The following is a 23,222-nucleotide window of genomic DNA, read 5'->3' on the forward strand; positions in this document are numbered from 1 at the left end:
TAGATAGAATATTGGTGTGACTATGAATGAAGTACTGTGTCTAGCACTTAGCTCCTTATGTGAGGAAGTACAGCATCGAAGCAGTTGAGTGAAATTTTATTACACCAATGTAACACACAAGATGCTGGAGGAACTCAGCAGGTCAGGCAGCATCTATGGAGATGAATAAACAGTCAATATTGCGGGCTGAGGCACTTTATCAGGTCTCTCAGAGTGCTGATGAAGAGTCTTAGCCCAAAATGTTGACTGGCATTGGAGAAGGTCCAAAGGAGATTCACAAGAATGATCCCAGGAATCAGTGTTAACCCCTAGGTTACAGGAGACAGGAAACTGGGTGACCATCAGGAGGAGGAGGGTAATGCACAGCCAGTGCAGAGTACACCTGTGGCCATTCCCCACAATAATCAGTAGACAACGTTAGATACCATTGAGGGGGACGACCTACCAGGGGAGCCATACTAAGTCTAGTACTGTGGCTCAGAAGAGCAAAGAGGTGAAGAGAACTGTGGTGTTGATAGGAGATTCCTTAGTCAGAGGAACACAGATGAAGTTCTGTTGATGCGACAGAGACATCCAGATGGTATGTTGCCTCCCTGGTGCCAGGATCAGGGATGTCCTAAATCGGGTCGATGATATTCTCAAGGGCAAGGGTGAGCAGCCAGAAATCTTGGTATATATTGGCACCAATGACATAGGTAGACAAGGTGAGGAGGTCCTGAAGAGATATTTTGAAGAGCTATGTAGAAAGCTGAGAAACAGGACCTCTAGGGTAATAATCTCTGGATTGCTGCCTATGCCACATGCCAGTGAAGATAAGAAATGGATGATTTGGCAGGTGAATGCGCGGCTGAGGAACTGGTGCAGGGGCAGGGGTTCAGATTTATGGATCATTGGGATCTCTTCTGGGGAAGGTATGACCCATACAAAAGGGACAGGTCACACCTGAACCCAAGGGGGTTCAATATCCTTACTCAATAATCTCAGAGTTGTTTGGGTGGACTTATTTGGCAAGGGAATGGGAACTGGAGTGATAGTGTTGAAGATGAGATAGTTGGTTTACAACTATGTGTAGTGTATGAGGCAATGTGTAGTGATACTCCAAGCAAGGAAAGACTGATCATAATTGCAGTCAACGGGATGAGTTGCAGTGTAAAAGGTGGACAAATTCGAAAAGAGTGAATACTTGAATGTGTGCAGTATATGGAATAAGGTAGGTGAATTTGTAGCAGTTACAGATTGGCATGCATGATGTTGTAGGCATCACTGAATCATGGCTGAAAGAAGATTATAGCTGGGAGCTTAATGTCCAAGGATACACGCTGTATCAAAAGGACAGGTGGGAAGGCAGAGGGGGTGAGCTGTCTGCTGGTAAAAAATGAAATCAAATCATCAGAAAGAAGTGACATAGAGAAAGCTGGTGAATCATTGTGGATAGAGTTAAGGAACTGCAAGGGTAAAAAGATCCTGATGGGAGTAGTATACAGACCCCCAAACAGTAGTAAGGATGTGCTCTACAAATTACAATGGGAGGTGGAAAATGCATGCCAAAAAGGCAATGTTACAATAGTCATGGAGGATTTCAAAACGCAGATTGGAAAAATCAGGTTGGCGTGGGATTCCAAGAGGGAGAACGTCTAGAATGCCTACGAGATGGCTTTTCAGAGCAGCCTATGGTTGAGCCCACAGGGATCAGCTATTCTGGATTGGGTGTTGTGCAAAGAGCTGGAATTGATTAGAGAGCTTAAGGTAAAAGAACCCTTAGGGGCAAGTGATCATAATATGAATGAATTCAACCTGAATTTTGAGAAGGAGAAGCTAAAGTCAGATGTATCAGCATTACAGTGGAGTAAAGGGAATTACAGAGGCATGAGAGAGAAGTTGGCCAGAACTGATCGGAAAAGAACACTGGTAGGGATGATGGCTGAGCAGCAATGGCTGGAATTTCTGGAAGCAATTTGGAAGGCACAGGATAGATACAGTACACCCAAAGAGGAAGAATTACTGTAAAGGCAAGATGACACAACTGTAAATAACAAGAGAAGTCAAAACCAACATAAAAGCCAAAGAAAGGGCATATAATAAATCAAAATACAGGGAAGTTAGAGGATTGTGAAGTTTTCAAATACTAACAGAAAGTAAATAAAAAGTCATTAAGAAGGTAAAGATGGATTACTAAAGTAAGCTCGCCAATAATATTAAAGAAGATACCAACAGTTTCTTCAGATACATACAGTGTAAAAGAGAGGCAAGAGTGAATATTGGACCGCTGGAGAGGTAGTAATACGGAACAAGGAAATGGTGAACAAATCGTATCAGTATTTTGCATCATTCTTCACTGTGGAAGACACTAGCAGTATGCTGGAGGTTTGAGAGGTATCAGGGGGCAGAAATGTGTGAAGTTATCATTACTAAGGAGAAGGTTCTTGGGAAACTGAAAGGTCTGAAGGAAAGCAAGTTACCTGGACCAGATGGTATACACAACAGGGTTCTGAAAAGGTGGCTGAAGAGAATGCAGAGGCATTAGTAATGATCTTTCACAAAGTTGATTCTGGCATGATTCTGGAGGAATGGAAAATTGCAAATGTCACACCACTCTTCAGGAAGGGTGAGAGACAGAAGAAAGAAAATTGTAGGCCAGTTAGTCTGACCTCAGTGGTTGGGAAGATGTTGGAGTCAATTGGGGCTGAGAGAAAAAAAATGGATCAGCTATATGAAATAGTGGAGCAGACTCGATGGGCCAAATAGCCTAATTCTGCTCCTATGTCTTATGGTCTCATACGAGGAGCGTTTGGTGGCTCTGGGACTGTACTCACTGGAGTATAAAAGAATAAAGGGAACCTCATTAAAACTTATCAAATATTCAAAGGCCTGGATAGAGCAGATGCGGAGAGGATGTTTTCTATAGTGGGGGAGTCTAGGACCAGAAGGCGCATAATTCCTTCAATAACTCACTGGTGAATCAAAGATAAATTTTGCTCTGTTTATTTGTCTGCCTCTCTTTCTAGAACACATGCATTCCTCATCAGTAGTCACTGATGCTCATTAACTCTAGATGATGTGCAAAATCCGTAACAGGATGAAGGAAGCTTGAGGATTTGGTCCGGTGGAGGCAGGGTCTGGAATAATGACAGTGGTGAAAATGAGAAACGTGGTTTAAACTTGTGTGCATCGAATTTATGGACATTGACCTGAATATCTGGCAACCATGTATACCCCTCACCAATCACTAGAAAACACACAGCCTTCTTTACTGACACAAGAGATTCTGCAGATGCTGGAGATCTGGAGAAACATGCACAAAATGCTGCAGGAACTTAGCAAGTCAGCCAGCATCTATGAAAATGAATAAACGGTTGACATTTTGGGCCAAGACCCTTTGTTAAGACTGGAAAGGAAGGGGAAGACTCCAGTATAAGAGGGAGGGAGGGAAAGGAGGACAAGCCTAAGACAATAGGTAAAGTCAGTTAGGTGGGAAAGGTAAAGGGTAAAAGGAATCTGATAGGATAGCAGAATGGACCTTGGGAGAAAGGGAAAAAGGAGAGTCACCTACCACCAAACACATCTTTACTACACCCCCCCACCTAGCACATATCCCTGCAAGAGACAGAAATGTCACACCTGCCCATTCACCTCCTGCTTCACCATTCAGAGCCCCAAACAGTCCTTCAAGATGAAAATGTTGGGGTCATCTATTGCATCAGGTACTTCCAATGTGGCCTCCTCTACATTGGCAAAACCCAATCCACTTTGTTGAGCACCTCTGCTCCATCCGCCAAAAGTGGAATTTCCCGGTGGCCAACCATTTTAATTCCTATCCCATTCCCGTTCTGACATGTTGGTCCTTGGCTTTCTCTTATGCCACAATAAAGCAATGTTGAGGTAGCCTCCAAGCTGATAGCATAAATATTGATTTCTCCTTCCAGTATTTTTGTTTCCCTACCCTTCCTTCTTCTTCTATCCCCCAGCCTAGCCTCTTACCACTTCTGCTAACCTGCCTATCACGTCCCCTATGCCCCTCCTTCTTCCCTTTCTCCCAAGGTCAATTCTCCTCTCCTATCAGATTCCTTCTTCTCCAGCCCTTTACCTTTCCCATCCACTTGGCTTCACCTATAGCCTTCTAGCTTGCCCTCTTTCCCATCCCGGCACCTTTTTATTCCTTTCCATTCCTGATTATAGGTCCGGGCCCAAAACATCGACTTTTTATTTAGCTTCATAGATGCTGCCTGACCTGCTGAGTTCCTCCAGGATTTTGTATGAGTTGCCTACTTTACTATGCTGTTACACTGAGGTATACATCTTCTGCAACTGTGCAATCTGCTTGCAAGATTCTAACTTAAGTCCCACCTTTCTGGATCACAGAATAAGGTATAGGGGTCAGCATGTGGTAATGAAACAGGCACAAGTACATAGGGATAAGGAGGAATACTGGTGGTCACCTGAATAGTTTGACCATTCTCCTTTGCACAAAGCCTGAACAGCAGCTGAACCAGCTGGCCAATAAAAGAAAGGAGTGTGGCAGTAGCACAGGAGTAGGTGGAGGCAGAAGCACGTAGAATGCTCCTCATGATTGAACATTTTATCAGCACTCTTCCCCATTTTCCCATTATTTCTGGCACTTTGAAACAATGTGAGAAAGTTGTTACAGTGATATGGTTGACAAGATAAATGCAGTCAAGGAAAAACAGAGTAATAAAACTCAATAACTCAACTCGCAAAGCAGTTCTAGCTCCTGACTGGCACTCAGTGCTATCCACTACTATACAAATAGAACAGCATGCCAATTCCCTGTACTCTTGACATCAAAACCAACCTGTTGGTGCCTTGTGAAAACTTTATAATCTGAACAATTTTTCTAACTTAAAATTGCAATGGTGTGCAAATTTTATGTTTGTTTATTCTACGGATTATCACATCTTAGGGACTAGCATTGTTGGGAACGTGAGCATGCTACTTTTGTTGCAAAAAGTTCTATTTCAACAAATATCTCAAGTATTTATGACAATTCAATGAGACATGTTTAAATTGTCTTACCTTGTTTTGAAACATTATTTGAGTCTTATCTGGTGTTAAATTTACATCTATAACTGAGGCTGGAACCAAGATATTTAAAAAGAAAATTGGATAACGAGCATGGGAAGAATCCTTCTGGCACTGAGAGCTGTAATACTGTCGGACTAACTGCAAAATTAAAGCAAACAGAAATTTATGAAGTATTTTTCCAGGACAAGCCATTAATAATAAAGTTGGACTGGAGTAGTGAAAGCTATTAAGTTGAAGTAGATTTGTAACTATATTAAAATGCTACCCCCACCTTCATCTTTATTGACACTAAACATTTAGCAAAGAAATTTTAAAAACCTTGCCTGTTCAACATGTTCAACAAGATATTCCAACAAGGGGAACAAAGAACAGATTTTGAAATTTAGTCTAATGTTGTCATCCTCATGCAAATGAGGTTGGGTGAAGTCTCTTCCATCCTAAATTAATCCATCCATAAATAGAACGTGGCAAGATTAGTTTGTGAATGTTGGATTCTCAGTTCTAAGATCCAGTCTGTATTTCATAAAACTAGCAAATAAATATTTCACAATCCATTTATTTCTTGAGATAGTGTTGAATAGGACCTTCTTAACCTTTGAGCTGTGCCTCCCAGCAATCCCCCAATTTAATTCTAGCTGAAGCACGGGACAATTTACAAAGACCAATTAACCTACCAACTGGTACGATGTCTTTGGACTACTGGAGGAAACCAGAGCACCTGGACAAGACCCACGCAATCGTGGGGAGAACGCACAAACTCCTTACAGGATGTGGTGGAAATTGAACCCGGACTGCTTGTACTGCAACACGTTATGCTAACCACTATGCTACCATGCCACCTAATCTGTTTACCAACCAATTATTACACATAAATGATAAAAGCCAAATCAATTCACCTCACGGTAAATGAAATGGATCATTTGAATTTTCACCCCGAATGTCATGCCATAGCTTTAAACAATTAGACATATTGTCAGAAATAATAAGGATCATATAATAGGCAGAGTAATTAATGAACAGCTATTGACCAACCTATCAATTACTTCAGCACAAAAAGAAGCAATACTTTACAAAAAAAAAATTGCAACTCTGTTAGAATCCACCTTATCCAATCAGTTTAGCCTCACATCTGTGTTTGATTATAGTATTACATGGACATTTTACTGTTTTCCAATAGTAAGCTACAAAAAAATCTGTTCAAATTTTGCTGGATCCACATTGGATCACCAATACCTGATGCAGATATAATTAGCAACATCATACTTTACTGAGTTGTTGTTTTCTTAATCAGAGACATTTGAATTAGTCCTCAGGATAAATACAGAAACGACAGGCAAGATTTTAATCCTGGGACTTTTGCAACTTCAAAAAATCTAACAAGATACATGCAGTAGACTATTTTTGTGTATTACTAATTCACTGAGTTTTGATTCCGGAAAGAAAAGCAATTGTAGTAACATCCATTAGGTAAATGCTGAGATGATGTCGGCATTTGAGAAACTGGAAATCTCGATAACAGTAACAAGAATCACTACTAATACCATAGCACAATCTATAGAAGATTATTCAACTGCACTATATTATATATTCTTAAAGTACACTTATTACATAATAGCAAAGTCAGTAAAGCAAAGTTGTCATTTACTTTTAATATTTCCTTGTGATGAACAGGTCTGGAGTTCACAGATATAAAACTTCTGTCAGGGCTCGTGAGACTCATCGAAGAAGGATTAGATCCAGGTTTGGGAAGAAACCCACTAAGGAATATCTGTAAACATTGGAGAAAAAGAATACACACACAGATTTAGAAAATACACTACTATCACAAAATAATGTTTCAGAGCAGAAACTCATTTTGCAGTAATTGGTCACCAAGAGTCATCTGATTTACACATTTTACAATGGAGACTCAGAAGCAAAAGTCCAGACCCTTCATTTGGTGAAAACAAATAAACAATGCACAAGAGGAACCAATTATCGAATTCTCTCTTTGGGATACCAGCTGGCAAGCAAGTTCAGAATGGTAAGGTGAAATAGAAGCATCTCTCCCATATACAGAAAATATGCATTGTGCCAAAAAAAGGACACAAAGTCTAAATATTTTATTCATCTAATTTTAATTATCCTGACATGCTGGTGATTTTATAGCAATTTACAGAATTATGAATCTAAAGATGAATAAATTTCATACATACCAGTATTACAATTTTAAATTTCAATAAGAAACCACTCATCAGCCTCTACTCCGATATTTTCTTTTCTCCAATATTGTTATGCACCAGGTTACCATTATCTGAGAATTTTCCTAATTGTGCAAATCAGTGTTTGTCTACATTAGTAGCAATTACCACCATGTGATTGAATGCTGGAATGTATGCAAGGCAAAGGGTAAAGGCAAAAACTATTTACTGAGTAAACATGCAGGTCAGAATGAAAACATCTGTCAGAAATGATAAATTAGATTTTATGAACCAATGGTTTACAATGTGGCTGACACATTCATCGTGAAAGATTTTTAAAAAATAACAGTACAAATAATGACAATAATGAACTGCCATTTTCTGGCCCACACAACATGAATCTGTTTAAAATGACTTTCTCCTCGGCTCCTCATCTTCCCTTTTGAGAGCAATTCTGCCTTTAAACATCCTACATATCTTACTTAAAAGGTAAACAATGTTTCACTAAATATAACTACAGGTTGCTGTAAACATGGAATTTCCATTATATTTAAATAAAACAAATCAAGCTGCTGCTAAAGTTACTGTAAAGTGTCATAAATTAGTAACGGAAGCTAATTGCCAACATCCATATACAAATCTGGATGAAAAGAAGTGGACAAGTCTGGCTGATCCCAGAAAATGGTACAAACTCACATTGGCAGAGAGAGCAAATGATAATGGATAGAACTGGCTTGAGTTGTTGGACTTGCCAAATACAAACCTGGAGCAAATAATAACAAAGTAATACGAGCAATTGGTACGGAGATTTTAATCTTTGCCAAACAGAAGACTGCCATGACGACCAGGTTGATGAACAGAGTGAAGTATTAGTGTTTCAGGTAGGCTACTGACTGAAGGCATCTGTGAATATTAACATCGCATCAACTTCTCTCCAATCTTTCTTCATGCACACTGCAAGCTTATCTTGTCATTGAGACAGCCTACATATCACCAGTGAGTTACTAAGGTTTCAGGCTCCTTTCCTGACACCCACACAAGCTGCTATTACAAATGTCTCCTTTGCCTTGAATACTGCCCCTCTCTTTTCAAATCTGCTGTCATCACCAAAAAGTAGCTAACACCATTCCCCACCCCCAACCCATCCCCTGCATGAAGTACACCAACATTCACATGTCAATCACTTGACCTTTTGATGTACTCTTTTAGAGTATGATCCCACCAGAATCAGATGTAATATCACTGACGTACGTCATGAAACTTGTTCTGACCGCTGGGGTCTTCAATGATAAATGCTGCCTTTTTGAGGCATCACTTTTTGAATGTGTCCTCGTGATGGAGCTGGTTGAGTCTGCAACCCTCTGCTGCTTTTTCTGATCCCATGCCTGTGCGGTGGCTGATCGTGCTTCATACTAACATCCGAGCCACATTGAGGACTTGGTGGGATGTTGCCCATTGACACTTAAATGAAGCTAAGTATTAAAGCAGCCTCTCACTCTGCTGCAGCAGGTGAGAAGTCTTCAGCGCAGAAACTTGCTGGCAGTCCAATTTACGCCTTTATCTTTATACAGTTTAATGAATTATTTATAACTAATCCAATATTACTAATTATACTGATGAGCTAGTTTTGGTACTCATCTAATACCCATGCCCTTTAGGGATGTGTGCATTTTGCACCAAATGTACTGCAATTGCCATTACCATTTTTCCTGTCACTGTGCATTACCTGTCTAGTCCTTGACGTTTCTTTTTTCCAATTTATACACTCAAAGAACATGGACGTCATCAGAAAATCCAACATTTATTATTCATCTGTAACTACTCCTAAAAGGAGGCAAACTTGAAGTCCTGAACAGACCTGAGCAGGTAAAGAAGGCAGATTTTTCTCCCTGAAAATTAGTGAACTGGATTAGTTTTTAGTTCACAGTTCACTAGTTCATCCCCTTGAAACCCATTGCTAAGTTCTAAGACCTGGGCTTCAATACCTCCTTGTGCAATTGGATCCTCAATTTCCTCACTGCCAGACCCCAAATGATATGGATTAGCAACAAAAATCTCACACACCCCACGCACCCCCCACACAAACTCTTCTCCCTCCTGCTATCTGGCAAAAGGTACTGAAGCACTCGGGCTCTCACGACCAGACTGTGCAACAGTTTCTTCCCCCAAGCCATCAGACTCCTCAATACCCAGAGTCTAGACTGACATCTACATCATTTATTATTATATTTAAATGTGTCCTCTACTGTGGCTATTATCTTGTTTATTATTTATTTATTAATTATTGTACCGCCCTGCACTGTTTTGTGCACTTTATGTAGTCCTGTGTAGGTCTGTAGTCTAGTGTAGTTTTTGTGTTGTTTCATGTAGCACCATGGTCCTGGAGGAACGTTGTTTCATTTTTACTGTGTACTGTACAGCAGTTTATGGTCGAAATGACAATAAACAACGACTTGACTTGACTTCCATAATCAGCATCAGCACTGGTGCGCCACAGGACAATGTGCTTAGCCCCTGCTCTACCCACTTTATACTTATGATTGTGAGGCTAAGTACAGCTCCAGTGCTGTATTTAAGTTTGCTGACGACCCACTGCTGCTGGCCAAGTCAAAACCGGTGACAAATTGGCATACAAGGAGGGAGAATGAAAATCTGATTGAATACTGCCTGAAAAACAACTCCAAGTCTACAAAACCAAAGAGTTGATTATCGACGACAGGAGGAAGAAGCTGAAGTTCCTGAGCCAGGCCTCATGAGGGGATCAGAGGAGGAGTAGGTCAGCAACTTTAAATTTTTTGATGTTATCATATCAGATAATCTATTTTTTTGGAACAGTACGGAGAAGTGTCATCACTAAGAAGACATAACAGTGCTTCTGTTTTCTTAGAAGTTTGTGTAGATTTGGCATGTCACCAAAACTTTGACAAACTTCTACAGATGCACATTGGAGAGTATCCTAACTGGCTGCATAGTGGTTTAGTATGGAAACATCAATGCCCAGGAATGGAACAGACAGTGGTTGGTACAGCCTAGTCCTTTAAAGGCAAAGTCCTCCCCAACATTGAGCTCACTTACCAGGAGTACTGCCACAAAAAGGAAGTGTCCATCATCAAGGACTCACACGATGCTCTTTTCTCGCAACTACCATCAGGAAGGAAGTAAAGGAGCCTCACATCCCACACTATCAGGTTCTGGAACAGACGTCACCCTACAACCATCAGGCTCCTGAACCGGTGCGGATAACTTTGAACTGATAACAGAATCCAGAGACACACTCTCACTCTATAACTCACGTTCTCAATGTTACTTACTTTTTTATTTATACCGTCTGTCTTCTTTTGCACATTGGCTGTTTGTCAGTCTCTACACAGTCATTTCGTAAATTTTATTGAAATTATTTTTCTGCAGGAAAATTAATCTCAAGGTAATATACAAGTACTTTGATAATAAATTTACTTTTACAAATTTCTTACTGGGACTTTCATTAATTCAAGATTTATTTAATTACAATGGTGAGATATCAACCAAAGCCTTTGGACCTATAGCCCTAAATTCCATATGTGAGCCCAGTAACTTCACCATTGGGCTACTATACTGGCGAGTTATCTTGCTACCATGTAAAATCTACTTATGGTTTTAACTTAATTTTCAAGTGGCTATACAAGTTCTTGTTGATTTAATAAAGTGCTGCTATGATATTTACTGAGTTTTCTCCCCACTTTCAAAGCAAAGGAAAATGTCAGCAGTGTTGAGTTTTGTTGAAAGAAACCTAGGGGGAAAATGTATAAACCAACAGTACTGCAGGCTAGATGGTAGTGTCAAAGGTTTCCCAATAGGGATAAGCACTTTTGTTTGAAACAAACTCCAAGCTAAGCTTTAAATTTATGCTGTTTCAAACCAATGAAGAGAATATAAAACAATGTTTGAATGAAGTGGTGTCAGACGATTGAACAAATTAGCATCATAATGAGACTGAGTGCATTGATTTAAGATTATACCTGTAAAAGAATTCAATTGCAGATAAATCAGGCTTTATTAAACTAAAAATAGAATTGTATATTTAAGTGGAATGGAGTGCAATTGAATTCATGATTATTCAACCACTTGAAAAGAGAAGAGAAAAACAGAAATATATTTTCCACAATGCATTATCTTACAAAACTCTTATTAAAAATAAAACTGTCATTAGCAGTTGAAAAATCATTTGCTTACACACTATGTATAAGCAACTTGTCATTGTTCATTATATATTTTTGGAAATAATTACCAAATTAAAAAATAAATGACAGGCTTCAATGTTTTCATAGTTATTTTTGCAATTAGTGAGGGTTCCATGTTAAAGTCAGAACACATTTGTCAATTCCTAATAATTTGCTTTCCAAGCTGCTGGGGAGCAGTTGGAATGCTGTGTAAGGGTATGTACATTGGCAGCTTAAGAGCAAGATTTCTGATCGGTGAAAGAGTTGAAGCTGTAGATTTGTGAACAATGTTCCTCGTCCATAAAAGCCATCATGAACAGCCATTGCACAACTTCATCGGATACAAGTAGATTCCAACTTAGGCCAGCAATGATCAAACTATATTTACTGTCCTTGCACTGCTAATAGACCTCGCATTCTGAGCTTTTGGGTATCAACTTAGTCGCTGGAGTTCGAAGCAGTGCAATCCCTGGGGCATGTTTTAACAGTTCAAGCAACAGTGCATTTTTTCAATCAATCTAAGGATCCTTACTGAAGCACACAGTCTAAGTCAGGAAGTGCAAGTTATTCAATGTAAAAACTGTGTAGAGAAAGCAGAGAGAAAGAAATATACTGGAGGAAATAGAGAATTGGTAGAAGAACTAAAAGCAATGATTGCGGATTCACTGGTATTTCTCAGGTTGGCCAGATGTTAACATTGAAATTCCACAGATTGTAACTGGGCATAATTAATTTTTTTTAAAAAAATGAATGCAATGTATCCAGGTTAGCTGATAGCACAGGAAAAGGAAGTGAACTGTTAAATAAGTCCACATGAAATCAATAGCTAGAGTGCAATGTGGCAAACTGAGAGGATGTGCATTTCTGTGAGAAGAATAGACTGCAGAAATTTTAAACAATGAGAAACTTACAAGCTTTTCCATAGAGGAGAATCTGGGTGCTCCCGAGATATGGAGACCCCTTGTGCAGATACAGCATATAACTAGGAAGACAAGTTTGGATAGATGTTGAAGTAGAAAAGTCAGCAAGTCTTACTGGGATTTTATGGGTCGTTGGTAAGCTAGATCCAGTTCTGACCTATGGATATACATGGATCTGAGAAGATGATATCAAAAGGATGAGGGGTACAGAAGAGTTGGAGATAAAACAATGCTTACTCTTGGTGGGAAACTAAAATAAACAAACATGGCTTCAGGAACTATCCAGGATTGAAAGGAGCAGTAGTTTCTTTATGCAGAGGATTGTAAACCTTGGAAGCTTTATCTCCGAAGACTATGAATGATCAGTTATTAAGTATAGTCAAGAAAGAGACTGACAGATTCCTGGACAACACTGAAGTCAAGACACACATAGACTGGGCAAAAAAGTCCACTTGAGTCACAGGGTCAGCCATGATCCTATTGAATGGCAGAGTAAGCTCCTAGCCCTTGTTCTTATGATAGTATAGTGGATTCCAGTTAATTGGGCCATCGGTTAACCGGGGCTTCTGCCTATTTGGAACAACTCTTAAAGAACAAAAACTAATTAAGAAAATAGCTGAGATTCTTTTCATTTATTTGGAACTCTATGCCACTTAACTGGGACAAGGAACTGTTGCCAAACAGTTTCTAACCAGTGTCATCCGCATCCACTTGTGTGGCCGTTAATACACTACATCATGCTTAGAGCGAACAGTTTTAAAACAGTATCAGTTGGTGAGCTTGTATTTCAAAAAGCACTGATTTTTGTCTCTGAGTTGATGAGAAATAAGCAGTAAAATAATTCAGAACTGTTTTGCTCACTGCGGTTTCAATCATTCAGGCTTGATGATGCTAGAGATGGCCATGAGTGAAATTGAAACAATTTTGCTAATTCAACAAGTTAGGCACTATGAAGAATTTGAAGGCATTGATAATCATCTTGAATGTTACAGTTAAAATTACAATTTGGAGAATGCAATTGGCAAGAGCACTGTATGAAGGCTGTCGATTATCTGCATTAGGTGTTCGCGCCGATTTTGTTAATTTACCATCAATCAAAAAAAACGTTCTTCTATTGATAACTGTTAGGATTTAATACACTGTTTTATAGTACAGGTAGTCCCCGAGTTACAAATGTCTGACTTACGGCAACTCGTACTTACGAACCGAAGAAGGAGAACACCGTCCACCATTTTAAGTCAGATCGCGACGCCGTCTGCCATATTAAGTCGTTGCCATTGACACTGTGTTCAGTGTGTAACTTTGTATTTGGCTTAAATTTTTCTTAGCAAGATTCACCCTGACCCTGCCCCCTCCCCTACCATTCCGGTCAGCTGATGGCGCAGTGAGATCAGCACCGTGCTTGAGAACGGAGGTTCCAAGTTTGATCCAGTGACAGACCGCTCCCATGCCGGGTTGATATCGATCCAGTGACTCCCGTACCATCCGTGCTGGGTTGATGTCGAGCTCGCAACAAAAAACACTGCCATTTCCAGTTTAAATTCCCATGCGAAATATTGTGGAGGATTAAATACCCAAATCCAGCACAGCCCCCAGTTGTCCCATTTAACCTGTCTCAGTGCAGTGGACTTTCGGACCCAGGGAATTCAGTGCAGTGGTCCTTAGGACCCGGCGAAGCTCGGGAGTCGGTGGAGGTCGGGACTCGCCACCCACAGTGTTTCTGTTCCATTGACGGGAAACAATCACAATTAAAAATAAAGTGGAAATAATAAAAGTTTGGAAAGAGGTGAAACGTCATTGGTCATTGGAAAAGCGTTAAGCTACAGTTGGTCAATGATCGAAGCAATTTTAAAGGATAAAGAATGAAGTGAGAATAATGGAGCATGTGAAAGGCCCTGCCCCGATGAAAGCTACAATTATTACTAAGCAAGGCAGTGGTTTAATTATTGGAAATACATACGTTTCTTAAGTGTTTTATATGCATAGAAAGGTAAAATATATACTATATACTAAGTCAAACGTTTGACTAACTGACGCTAAATAATACTGGATGTACCTGCTCCAACTTACGTACAAAACTGACTTAAAGACGGACTCAGGAACGGAACTCGTTCTTAACTTGGGGACTGCCTGTACTGTAGTAGGCTTGGTAGTGCTCTAATTTGTTTGGTATTTTATTTAAACATTTAATTCACTTACTAGTGAAATTCAAGAGACTACTAGACAGGTATACAGAGGAATTTAAGATGGGGGGATATATGGGAGGCAGGATTTAAGGGTCGGCATAACATTGTGGGTCGAAGGGCCTGTGCTGTGCTGTACTATTCTAAGTTCTATTTGTTACTCAGTTAAATTGTAGTTTGTCATTTTTATACTTTTTTAACTGTTCCATGAAACTGGCTAATTGGGGTAAAATGCACAGGTCCTGATGTGCCCTAATTAACCAGAATCCGCTGTACATGAAAAACAAAGCTGTTATATTTTATATTTATAGATTTATAATCTTAAGGAATAAGGCTCCATCATCATTGTTTGTGTTAAAGCAGCATTATTATTTTACATATTTAATGTACATCTTGAGGTCCAGAAACTGGGTGTTGCCACTTCCTACACACTCCACTGCATTCGAATGGTAGATCACTTTCGGTAAGGATCCTATGTAGCAAAACTTATGAAGTTCAGTTACAATACGGAGACTAATTTCCACTTTTCCAAAAATCCCGCTTTATATTATTCTGTGGAAACTCACAACCATGGTAAAACATTACTACATTATGTGAAATTAGTCAGCTAGTAGTTCTGATTAGTAAAGTCAAATGGCTACTATTTTCTGTTCTATTGCTCTCATGATATGGAATATAGAGGCACAAGAGACTACAGATGTTGGAATCCTTACCCTCCACCTGCCTATCACTCTTCCTCACCCTTTCTCCATCCATCTACCCGCCCCTCCTCCCTACCTCTTTATACTGGCGTTATACTCTTTATATCTCAACTCTCGCAGTCCAGATAAAGGGTCTTGACACAAAACGTTGATTGTCCATTTCTCTCCACAGATGCTACCTGACCCACTGAGTTCCTCCAAGACATGAAATACATTCATTTAAAAACAAAAAGGATGCCGCACCACTCATCAAGGGACCTGCATCCTTTAAAGCAGGGGTTCCCAACCTTTTTTATGCCATGGACTAATACCATTAAGCAAGGGGTCTGTGTACAATGTAAAGGCTTTTGTAATAAGAGCAAAATGGTAACAAAGAAGTAAATGAACAATCCTAGCACGTTCAAAAATGTGGTCTGTATTTGGAATTTATATTGGGATCTCTGATCAGCATAGGAGTAGCATATTTCATCACAGACATAAAGGGCAAAATCTGTTAACAGACATCAAATTAACAGCATCATAGACTGCTGGTAGAAAGCAGCAGAAAGAAAGGAGGGAATTGCTTTGTCATTTGATGTGGACTATGTTGTTCTGATGGGCATGGAAGGTATGCCATGTTGGTGCTGGAATGTGTAGCTGCTTCAGCACAACCTTGGATGTGATGTTGTTAACCCAAATGACGTATTTCAACGTGTATGTGATAAATCAGAACCTGAATCGGAAGATATAAGGCAAGTGACAGAAATGGACAGATACATGGCAAGTGAAATATATAAAAATGGAATAGGGAATAGAATGAACAAAGATGTAACCTGGAGACAAAATGTAGCAGTATAGCTCCATAGATCTCTCAAGCAAAATTAGAACTTCAAAGCCACTTTAAAAGGCAAAAAAGCATGCAGATTAAATGAAGGCACGTCAGCAAAGAAATAAGGGGATATTAATGAAATGGTTAAATCAATTTGTTACTTTTTGTGGATCCAAAGTACATTGGATGCAGAAATAATAACAAATTGATTTAGTAATATATCAATTGGGAGGGGGTGGTTTATAAAAGGAAAGCTTGGGAAATTAAGGCTTTATTCACTAAGGCTTTGTGATAGAAGGAAACATAGTAGGAGAAAGGAAGATCTGTTAAAAGACTGAGTAATTAGAATATCTCAAACAGCTGTTGAATGATAACAATCATAACCATTGGATCAGTAAGTAAAAATGAAACATTGGGATAAATGTTTTTGAATAAAAAGCCACTTTTCTGTTGAAGTTATCACAATATATGTCTCTCAAGTCCAAGTTAAGCATGATATTTAAAAGGGACAAAGATAAAATATTGAAAGGCATCAATTCATACACTTGATGAAGTAGTGAAATCATTTTGTTTTCATTCCAGGTTGGTTTCTGGTATCTATCTCCAAGCCTGAATACCTGAAAACGCAGTGAGCAAAAGGTCTTGGCCTTACATGTCAGTGACTTATTCGCTTCCCTAGATGCTGCCTGACCTGCTGAGCTCCTCTGGCATTTTATGCGTGTGCTGCTCGGAATTGTCTTACTGCTTATTTCTCACCAGCTAGCAGTTGAGAAGATCCATTGCTTTTCCAACACAGTCACACGTAACTGACACTATTTAAAAACTGTTATCTCCACACACATGTAGGTCTAACAGTCAACAAGTGCACACGACTGACGCTAGCTAGAATTTGTTCAGCAAGCTTTTTGCACCAATTAAGCTGCATATCGTCCCAAATAAATGAAGGGAATCCCGGCTTTTTCTTGATTTGTTTTCATTCTTAAAGAGTTGTCCCAAGTAAGCGGCTGCTCTGATTAACTGATGGCCCATTTAACCAGATTCCACAGCATATCACCAGCCCTTCATCATTGATTGGACCAAACCATGGAACTCCTTATCCAACAGCATCAGAAGAATATAAAGGCTCATTTGTCAAAGTTCAAAATTGCAAGGTAACTTCATTATCAAAGTATACCTACATCACCATATACAACCCTGAGATTCATTTTCTTGCAAGCATAGAAACATAGAAAACCTACAGCACAATACAGGTCCTTTGGCCCACAATACCGAGCCGAAAATGTACTTACTTAGAAATTACCCAGGGGTACCCACAGCCCTCTATTTTTCTAAGCTCCATGTACCTATCCAGGACTCTCTTAAAAGACCCTATCATATCTGCCTCCACCACCATCGCCGGCAGCCCATTCCACACACTCACTACTCTCTGCATAAAAACTTAGTCCTGACATCTCCTCTGTACCTACATCCAAGCACCTTAAAACTGCACCCTCTCGTGTTAGCCATTTCAGCCCTGGGAAAAAGCCTCTGACTATCCACACGATCAATGCCTCTCATCATCTTGTACACCTCTATCAGGTCACCTCTCATACTCTGTCACTCCAAGGAGAAAAGGCCGAGCTCCCTCAACCTATTCTTATAAGGCATGCTCCCCAATCCAGGCAACATCCATGTAAATCTCCTCTGCACCCTTTCTATAGCTTACACATCCTTCCTATAGTGAGGTGACCAGAACTGAGCACAGTACTCCAAGTAGGGGCCTGACTAAAGTCCTATATAGCTGTAACATTACCTCTTGGCTCTTAAACTCAATTCAATGGTTGATGAAGCCAATGCACCATATGCCCTCTTAATGCACAGAGTCAACCTGTGCAGCAGCTTTGAGTGTCCTATGGACTCAGACCACAAGGTCCCTCTGATCCTCCATATTGCCAAGAGCCTTACCATTGATACTATATTCTGCCATCAAACTTGGCCTACCAAAATGAACCACTTCACACTTATTTGGGTTGAACTCCATCTGTCACTTCTCAGCCCAGTTTTGTATCCTATCAATGTTCCGCTGTAACCTCTGACAGCCCTCCACACTATCCACAACATCCCCAACCTTTGTGTCGTCAGCAAATTTACTAACCCATCCCTCCACTTTGTCATCCATGCCATTTATAAAAAACACAAAGAGAAGGGGGTCCTAGAACAGATTCCTGAGGCACACCAACGGTCACCGACATCCATGCAGAATATGACCCGTCTACAACCATTCTTTGCCTTCTGTGGGCAAGCCAATTCTGGATCCACAAAGCAAGGTCCCCTTGGATCCCATGCCTCCTTACTTTCACAATAAGCCTTGCATGGGGTACCTTATTAAATGCCTTGCTGAAATCTGTTCTTAACACTTTATTTTCTCTTATTATTATTGATATATTGCTTAGCTTTGTTAATCAGTTATTTGCTAATTTAATTCTTTATTGTACATAATGACATATTGACTTAATGTATCTTTTTTGTTAATCTTCAATAATAATTAATAAAAAGATTTTTAAAATGAAATCCATGCATGCACAGTAAATTCAAGAAACACAATAGAATCAATGAAACACCACTACCAACAGGAAGGACAAACAACCCATGTGCATAAGACAACAAACTATGCAAATACAAATGAAAATAATAATAATAAATAAACAAGCAATAAGAATCATGAACATGCGGTGAAGAGTCTTTGAAAGTAAGCCCATAGGTTGTGGGAACAGTTCAGTAATGGGGCAAGTGAGTTGAGTGAAGTTCAAGCCTGATGATTGAGGGGTATTAACAGTTCCTGAATTTGGTGGTGTGAGTCCAGAGACTCCTATATGGCAGCAGTGAAAAGACAGCATGGCCTCTGAGGTGGGGTTCTTGATGATGGATGCTGCTTTTCTATGACAGCACTTCGCACAGATGTGCTCAATGGTGAGCAGGGTTTCCTTTCAAGGGCAAAGCTGTTTCCATTGATACAACCAGTCAATAAAGTCTCCACCACACATCTATAGAAGTTTGTCAAAGCTCTAGTTGTCATGTCAAATCTTCACAAACTTGGGAACTGCTGTGCTTTCTTCATAATTGCACTTAAATGTTGGGCCCAGGACAGACCCTATGAAATGATAATATCAAGGAATTTAAAGTTGCTGATCCTCTCCACTTCTGATCCTCCAATGAGGACTGGCTCATGGACCCCTGATTTCCCCCTCCTGAAGTCAATAACTAGCTCCTTGGTCTAGGTTGTTGTCGTGATACCGCCCAGCCAGATTTCTAGTCTTCCTCCTATATGTTGATTTATCACCACATTTGATTCGGCTAATGACAGTGGCTTTGTCAGCAATATAAATATGGTATTGGAGCTGTGCTTGGACTCACAGTTATAAGTATAAAACATGTAGAGCAAGGGCTAAGCACACAGCCTTGTGCTGCTGATGGAGATTGTGAAGAAAATGTTGTGCCAATCCAAACTGACTGGGGTCTGCATGTGCAGAACTGGAGGATCCAATTGCACAAAGAGGTATTTAGGTGATGGTGTTGAAGCTCATTGATTAGTTTTGAGGGGATGATAGTACTGAATACCAAGCTCTAGTTGATCAAGAGCATCCTGACGTATGCATCTTAGCTGTCCAGATGTTCCAGGGCTGAATGAACTGCCAATGAAATGGTAACTGCTGTGGACCTGTTGTACTCATAGGCAAATTGGAGCCAAGTCACTTCAAAGGCAGGAGATGATATGTTTCATCATCAACCTCTGAAAACACTTCATCACTGTGGATATAAGTGCTACTGGACCATAGTCATTGAGGCAGGTTACCGCATTCTTCTTAGGCACTGGTATAATCAAAACCTGCTTGAAGCAAATAGATATCTCAGAATTCCCAAGGAATAGGTTAAAGACATTGGTGAAAACTGCAGCCAGTTCATCTGTACAGGTCTTTAATATACTTGGTGAGGTACCTAATCTGGACAGGTGCTTTCTGTGGGAACACCCTCCAGAAGAATGCCTCAGAGAATGAAATCACAGGGTCATCAGGGGCTGCGGGAATTCGAAGGTTCCTCCATGTTTTAATACACAGTCAAAGCGAGCATAGAAGGCATTGAGCTGATCTGGGAGTGAAGCCCTGTTGTCACCTATGTCACTTGGTTTCCCTTGTAAGAGGTGACAGCATTTAAGCCCGGCACAGCTGTAAAGCATCCTTCAATGATTCAAGTTTGATCCGGATTTGCCACTTCACACATGAAATGGCTTTTCAGAGATTGTACCTGGACCTCGTGTAACTTACTTGGTTGCCAGACCTGAGTGCCACAGATCTGGCCCTCAGTACATTGTGGATTTTATGGTTCATTCAGGTCTTCTGGTTGGGGAAAACTGAATGATTTTGTGGGGACACACTTGTCTACGGCTGCTTTTATAAAGTTCATGACAAACGTAGTGTATTCATTCAAATCTTGAAGAGTCCCTGAACAGAGTCCACCAACTCGAAGCAATCCTGTAGCTGCTCTTCTACCTCCCCCAACCACCTCTTTGCTGTCCTTATCTCACAGCCTTGCACTTTAGCTTCTGCCTGTAGGCGGGCAGGAGGATAGCTAAGTGATCAGATTTCCCTAAATACAGTCTAGGCATGGTATGGTAGCCATCCGTTATTGTAGTATAGCAATGGTTGAGTGTGCTGGGATCCCTTTTGCTGCAGGTTATATGCTGATGATAATTGAGCAAAGATTTCTTCAAGCAAGCCTATTTGGAAATGCTTTGGGGTGGGCTGTTTCTTGTCCAGTGATGGTAGCATTCAATATCTCGGACACCTAATTAATGTTGGCTTTTGGAGATATGTAAAGAATTCTCGTGGCAAGTACAATGGTAGTCAATTAATCATTAAATGTTCCAGGTGAATAAGAGCAAGACAAAACCGCTACATCCGAACATCACATAAAGTTTATCATGAACCACAAACCCCCACCTATTGCCTTCTCCATATCAGCAGTTCAATCCATCTTGTGTATTGGGAAGCCTTCGGGTCTTACCCACACATTTGGTGTGTAAGGAGTGAGCTATGTCTCCATCAAACATAGCACACAGCAATTGCTCATTTCCCTCCAATACAACAATCTTGCCGTTAGGTCCTCAGCTCGTTCTCCAGCGACTGTACATTTGCTAACATGATGTTGTGTAGAGGGAGTTTCATTCCTCTGTCTTAGCCTGACTTGGAGTCCACCCCTCCTCCCTCTCTTTCAACCATGGTGCTGTCTGCTTTAAGGTGCAGTTCCTTCATGCTTGAGAGTTAAATCAGCTGAGTCCTTCCAAAGATCGTGAAATTGCTAGTTCATTAAGACAGTTCAAAAGTATGTTGCTTAAAGGGAAAGTATTGGCTGTAGATTAGAGAGAGAGTAATTCAAAAGAGGTATAATCGTAAGTTTTACAAGCAGCCTGCAACACGTCATGGTTTACCAGAACCATTTGCAAAAATGTTGGCTAGCATGTTGATAGAAGAAATGGGTAGTAAACATTGACCTTGTTAGCAATGCCCTCCTGAATCCATTTTCCATCTATGTTGAAATTGATACAGTGCTACAGAAAATTGTGCTTTTATTTCTTTAAGACTTTCTTTTGCACATTTTTCTTTCTTAGTTGGGAGACCTGGACATTTCGACTATGCAGACATCCTTTAGCAACCTCTACCACTGAACCAATCTTGCATTTCCACCCTCAAACCAATAAACCCCTTCTCTCACCAATCTTCACGTGAAATGTTTAAAGGAAACATTGTGAACTTAATGGACAATGAGAGTCTTCCACAAATCTCAAGTAACAGGACAATACAGCACAGGAACAGGTCCTTCGGTTCTCTAAATTAACTAAGCTGATGATACCTAATTAATCTTTCTGCCTGCACAAGTATACTGGCAAAACCAAGATCAAGCGATTTGTAGGAAATTATATTGCTATTTTTAGGTTAGAATGAAAAATGAAAATTATAAAACAGCATGAAATGGGAGTTCCTGAATTTACTGAATAGCAACAGCTGTTAGAACAGAAGATCATAAAAGACCCTGGGTCCCTCAGCTGAATTTGTTTGAAGTGTACCAGTAAATTTCTATTCAGTACTGACTCTCCATACTGTTAGTTTTACTTTCTACTAACAGTTAAGACATTTATTTTGGCCGTGTGCGTGTTGGAAATATAATTCCACACACAACAGTGGAACATTTTGCCAAATAAGAGCAGATATTAGGAATGCAGCCATATATTGAGCACAATTTCCTAGTCATCTGCTCAGTAATTCTGAGAGTGCAAACCTGTTCTAAAATCCTGTCCTGATAAGGGAGTGCAACATCATAATACTATTTCTTATGCACTTGATAAGTTCAGGAAAATCTTTTTTCTCAAAACAATAAGAAAGACAAAAAGTTCCAGGCTCATAGATGTGCATAAATGCAAAATGATATGTCTGGGAGTAAAGGTCAACCTAGCAAAGTCGTAACATTTTAAAAAGTTTTAAAATTCCCTAAAGTACTTGGCATTCAGCATTTTCCATATTTGTAAATAAGATCAAATGCTTAAGAAAATGTCATTATACATATTCATCAACATTTTCAAACAATTAAATTTAATAGACAAAGGGGAAAGTTGTTGATAAGAAAAACTAATTGCATCAAATTGCTGAGCACTGATTTTTTTTCCCTTCCTCCCCCACCCGTCCAGTATAATCAGTGTAACCTTATACTAACCTCAGGTTCTTGCTCATGATGTTGGATGGGTACCATGCTGACCATCACAGCAGTTCCCAGAACTGTTAACAGGGCCATTTTGTGATCCGACACCTTGGCTTTTTGCCATACAACTGCCTGAAATATAATGGCTGAGAATCAAATTCTGTCACTAAATTTAGGTCTGTTTAGGTCAAGTTATCTGCAGTTTCATAAAACTGAAGGTTCTACAAAGGCATTTTGTGCTCAACAGAAATATGCATTTCATCATACACTGCAAATGTACATACCCATATACACCCAGGTAGTTTATCCCAACAACAGCAGTTAAGAAGAAAATCTGCATTAACTACAAGATGAGTCTTCAACAGCAGCAACACCCTCTCTGCTTGTTGACCTATACCGGTTCCCAATCCAGCAACACTTCAATTTTAAAATTATCTGCAAATGCTTCCATAGTTTTGCCTC

At 39.9% G+C, this 23,222-nt stretch overlaps 1 protein-coding gene across 1 annotated transcript in view; it reads right to left on the minus strand.

Annotated features, from left to right (window-relative positions):
- The window catches only part of pms1 (PMS1 homolog 1, mismatch repair system component), a 93,349-nt gene that overhangs the window by 33,941 nt on the left and 36,186 nt on the right, over window positions 1-23,222 (minus strand). Inside the window, exons 6-8 of the mRNA XM_073046992.1 lie at window positions 22,776-22,892; window positions 6,686-6,808; window positions 5,032-5,178 (exon numbers count right to left, since the gene is read on the minus strand). Of these exons, the coding sequence (XP_072903093.1) occupies window positions 5,032-5,178; window positions 6,686-6,808; window positions 22,776-22,892 (387 nt within the window). The remainder of the gene's footprint in view (window positions 1-5,031; window positions 5,179-6,685; window positions 6,809-22,775; window positions 22,893-23,222) is intronic.

This window comes from Hemitrygon akajei, chromosome 5 (assembly GCF_048418815.1).
Source record: "Hemitrygon akajei chromosome 5, sHemAka1.3, whole genome shotgun sequence".
Taxonomy (NCBI): domain Eukaryota; kingdom Metazoa; phylum Chordata; class Chondrichthyes; order Myliobatiformes; family Dasyatidae; genus Hemitrygon; species Hemitrygon akajei.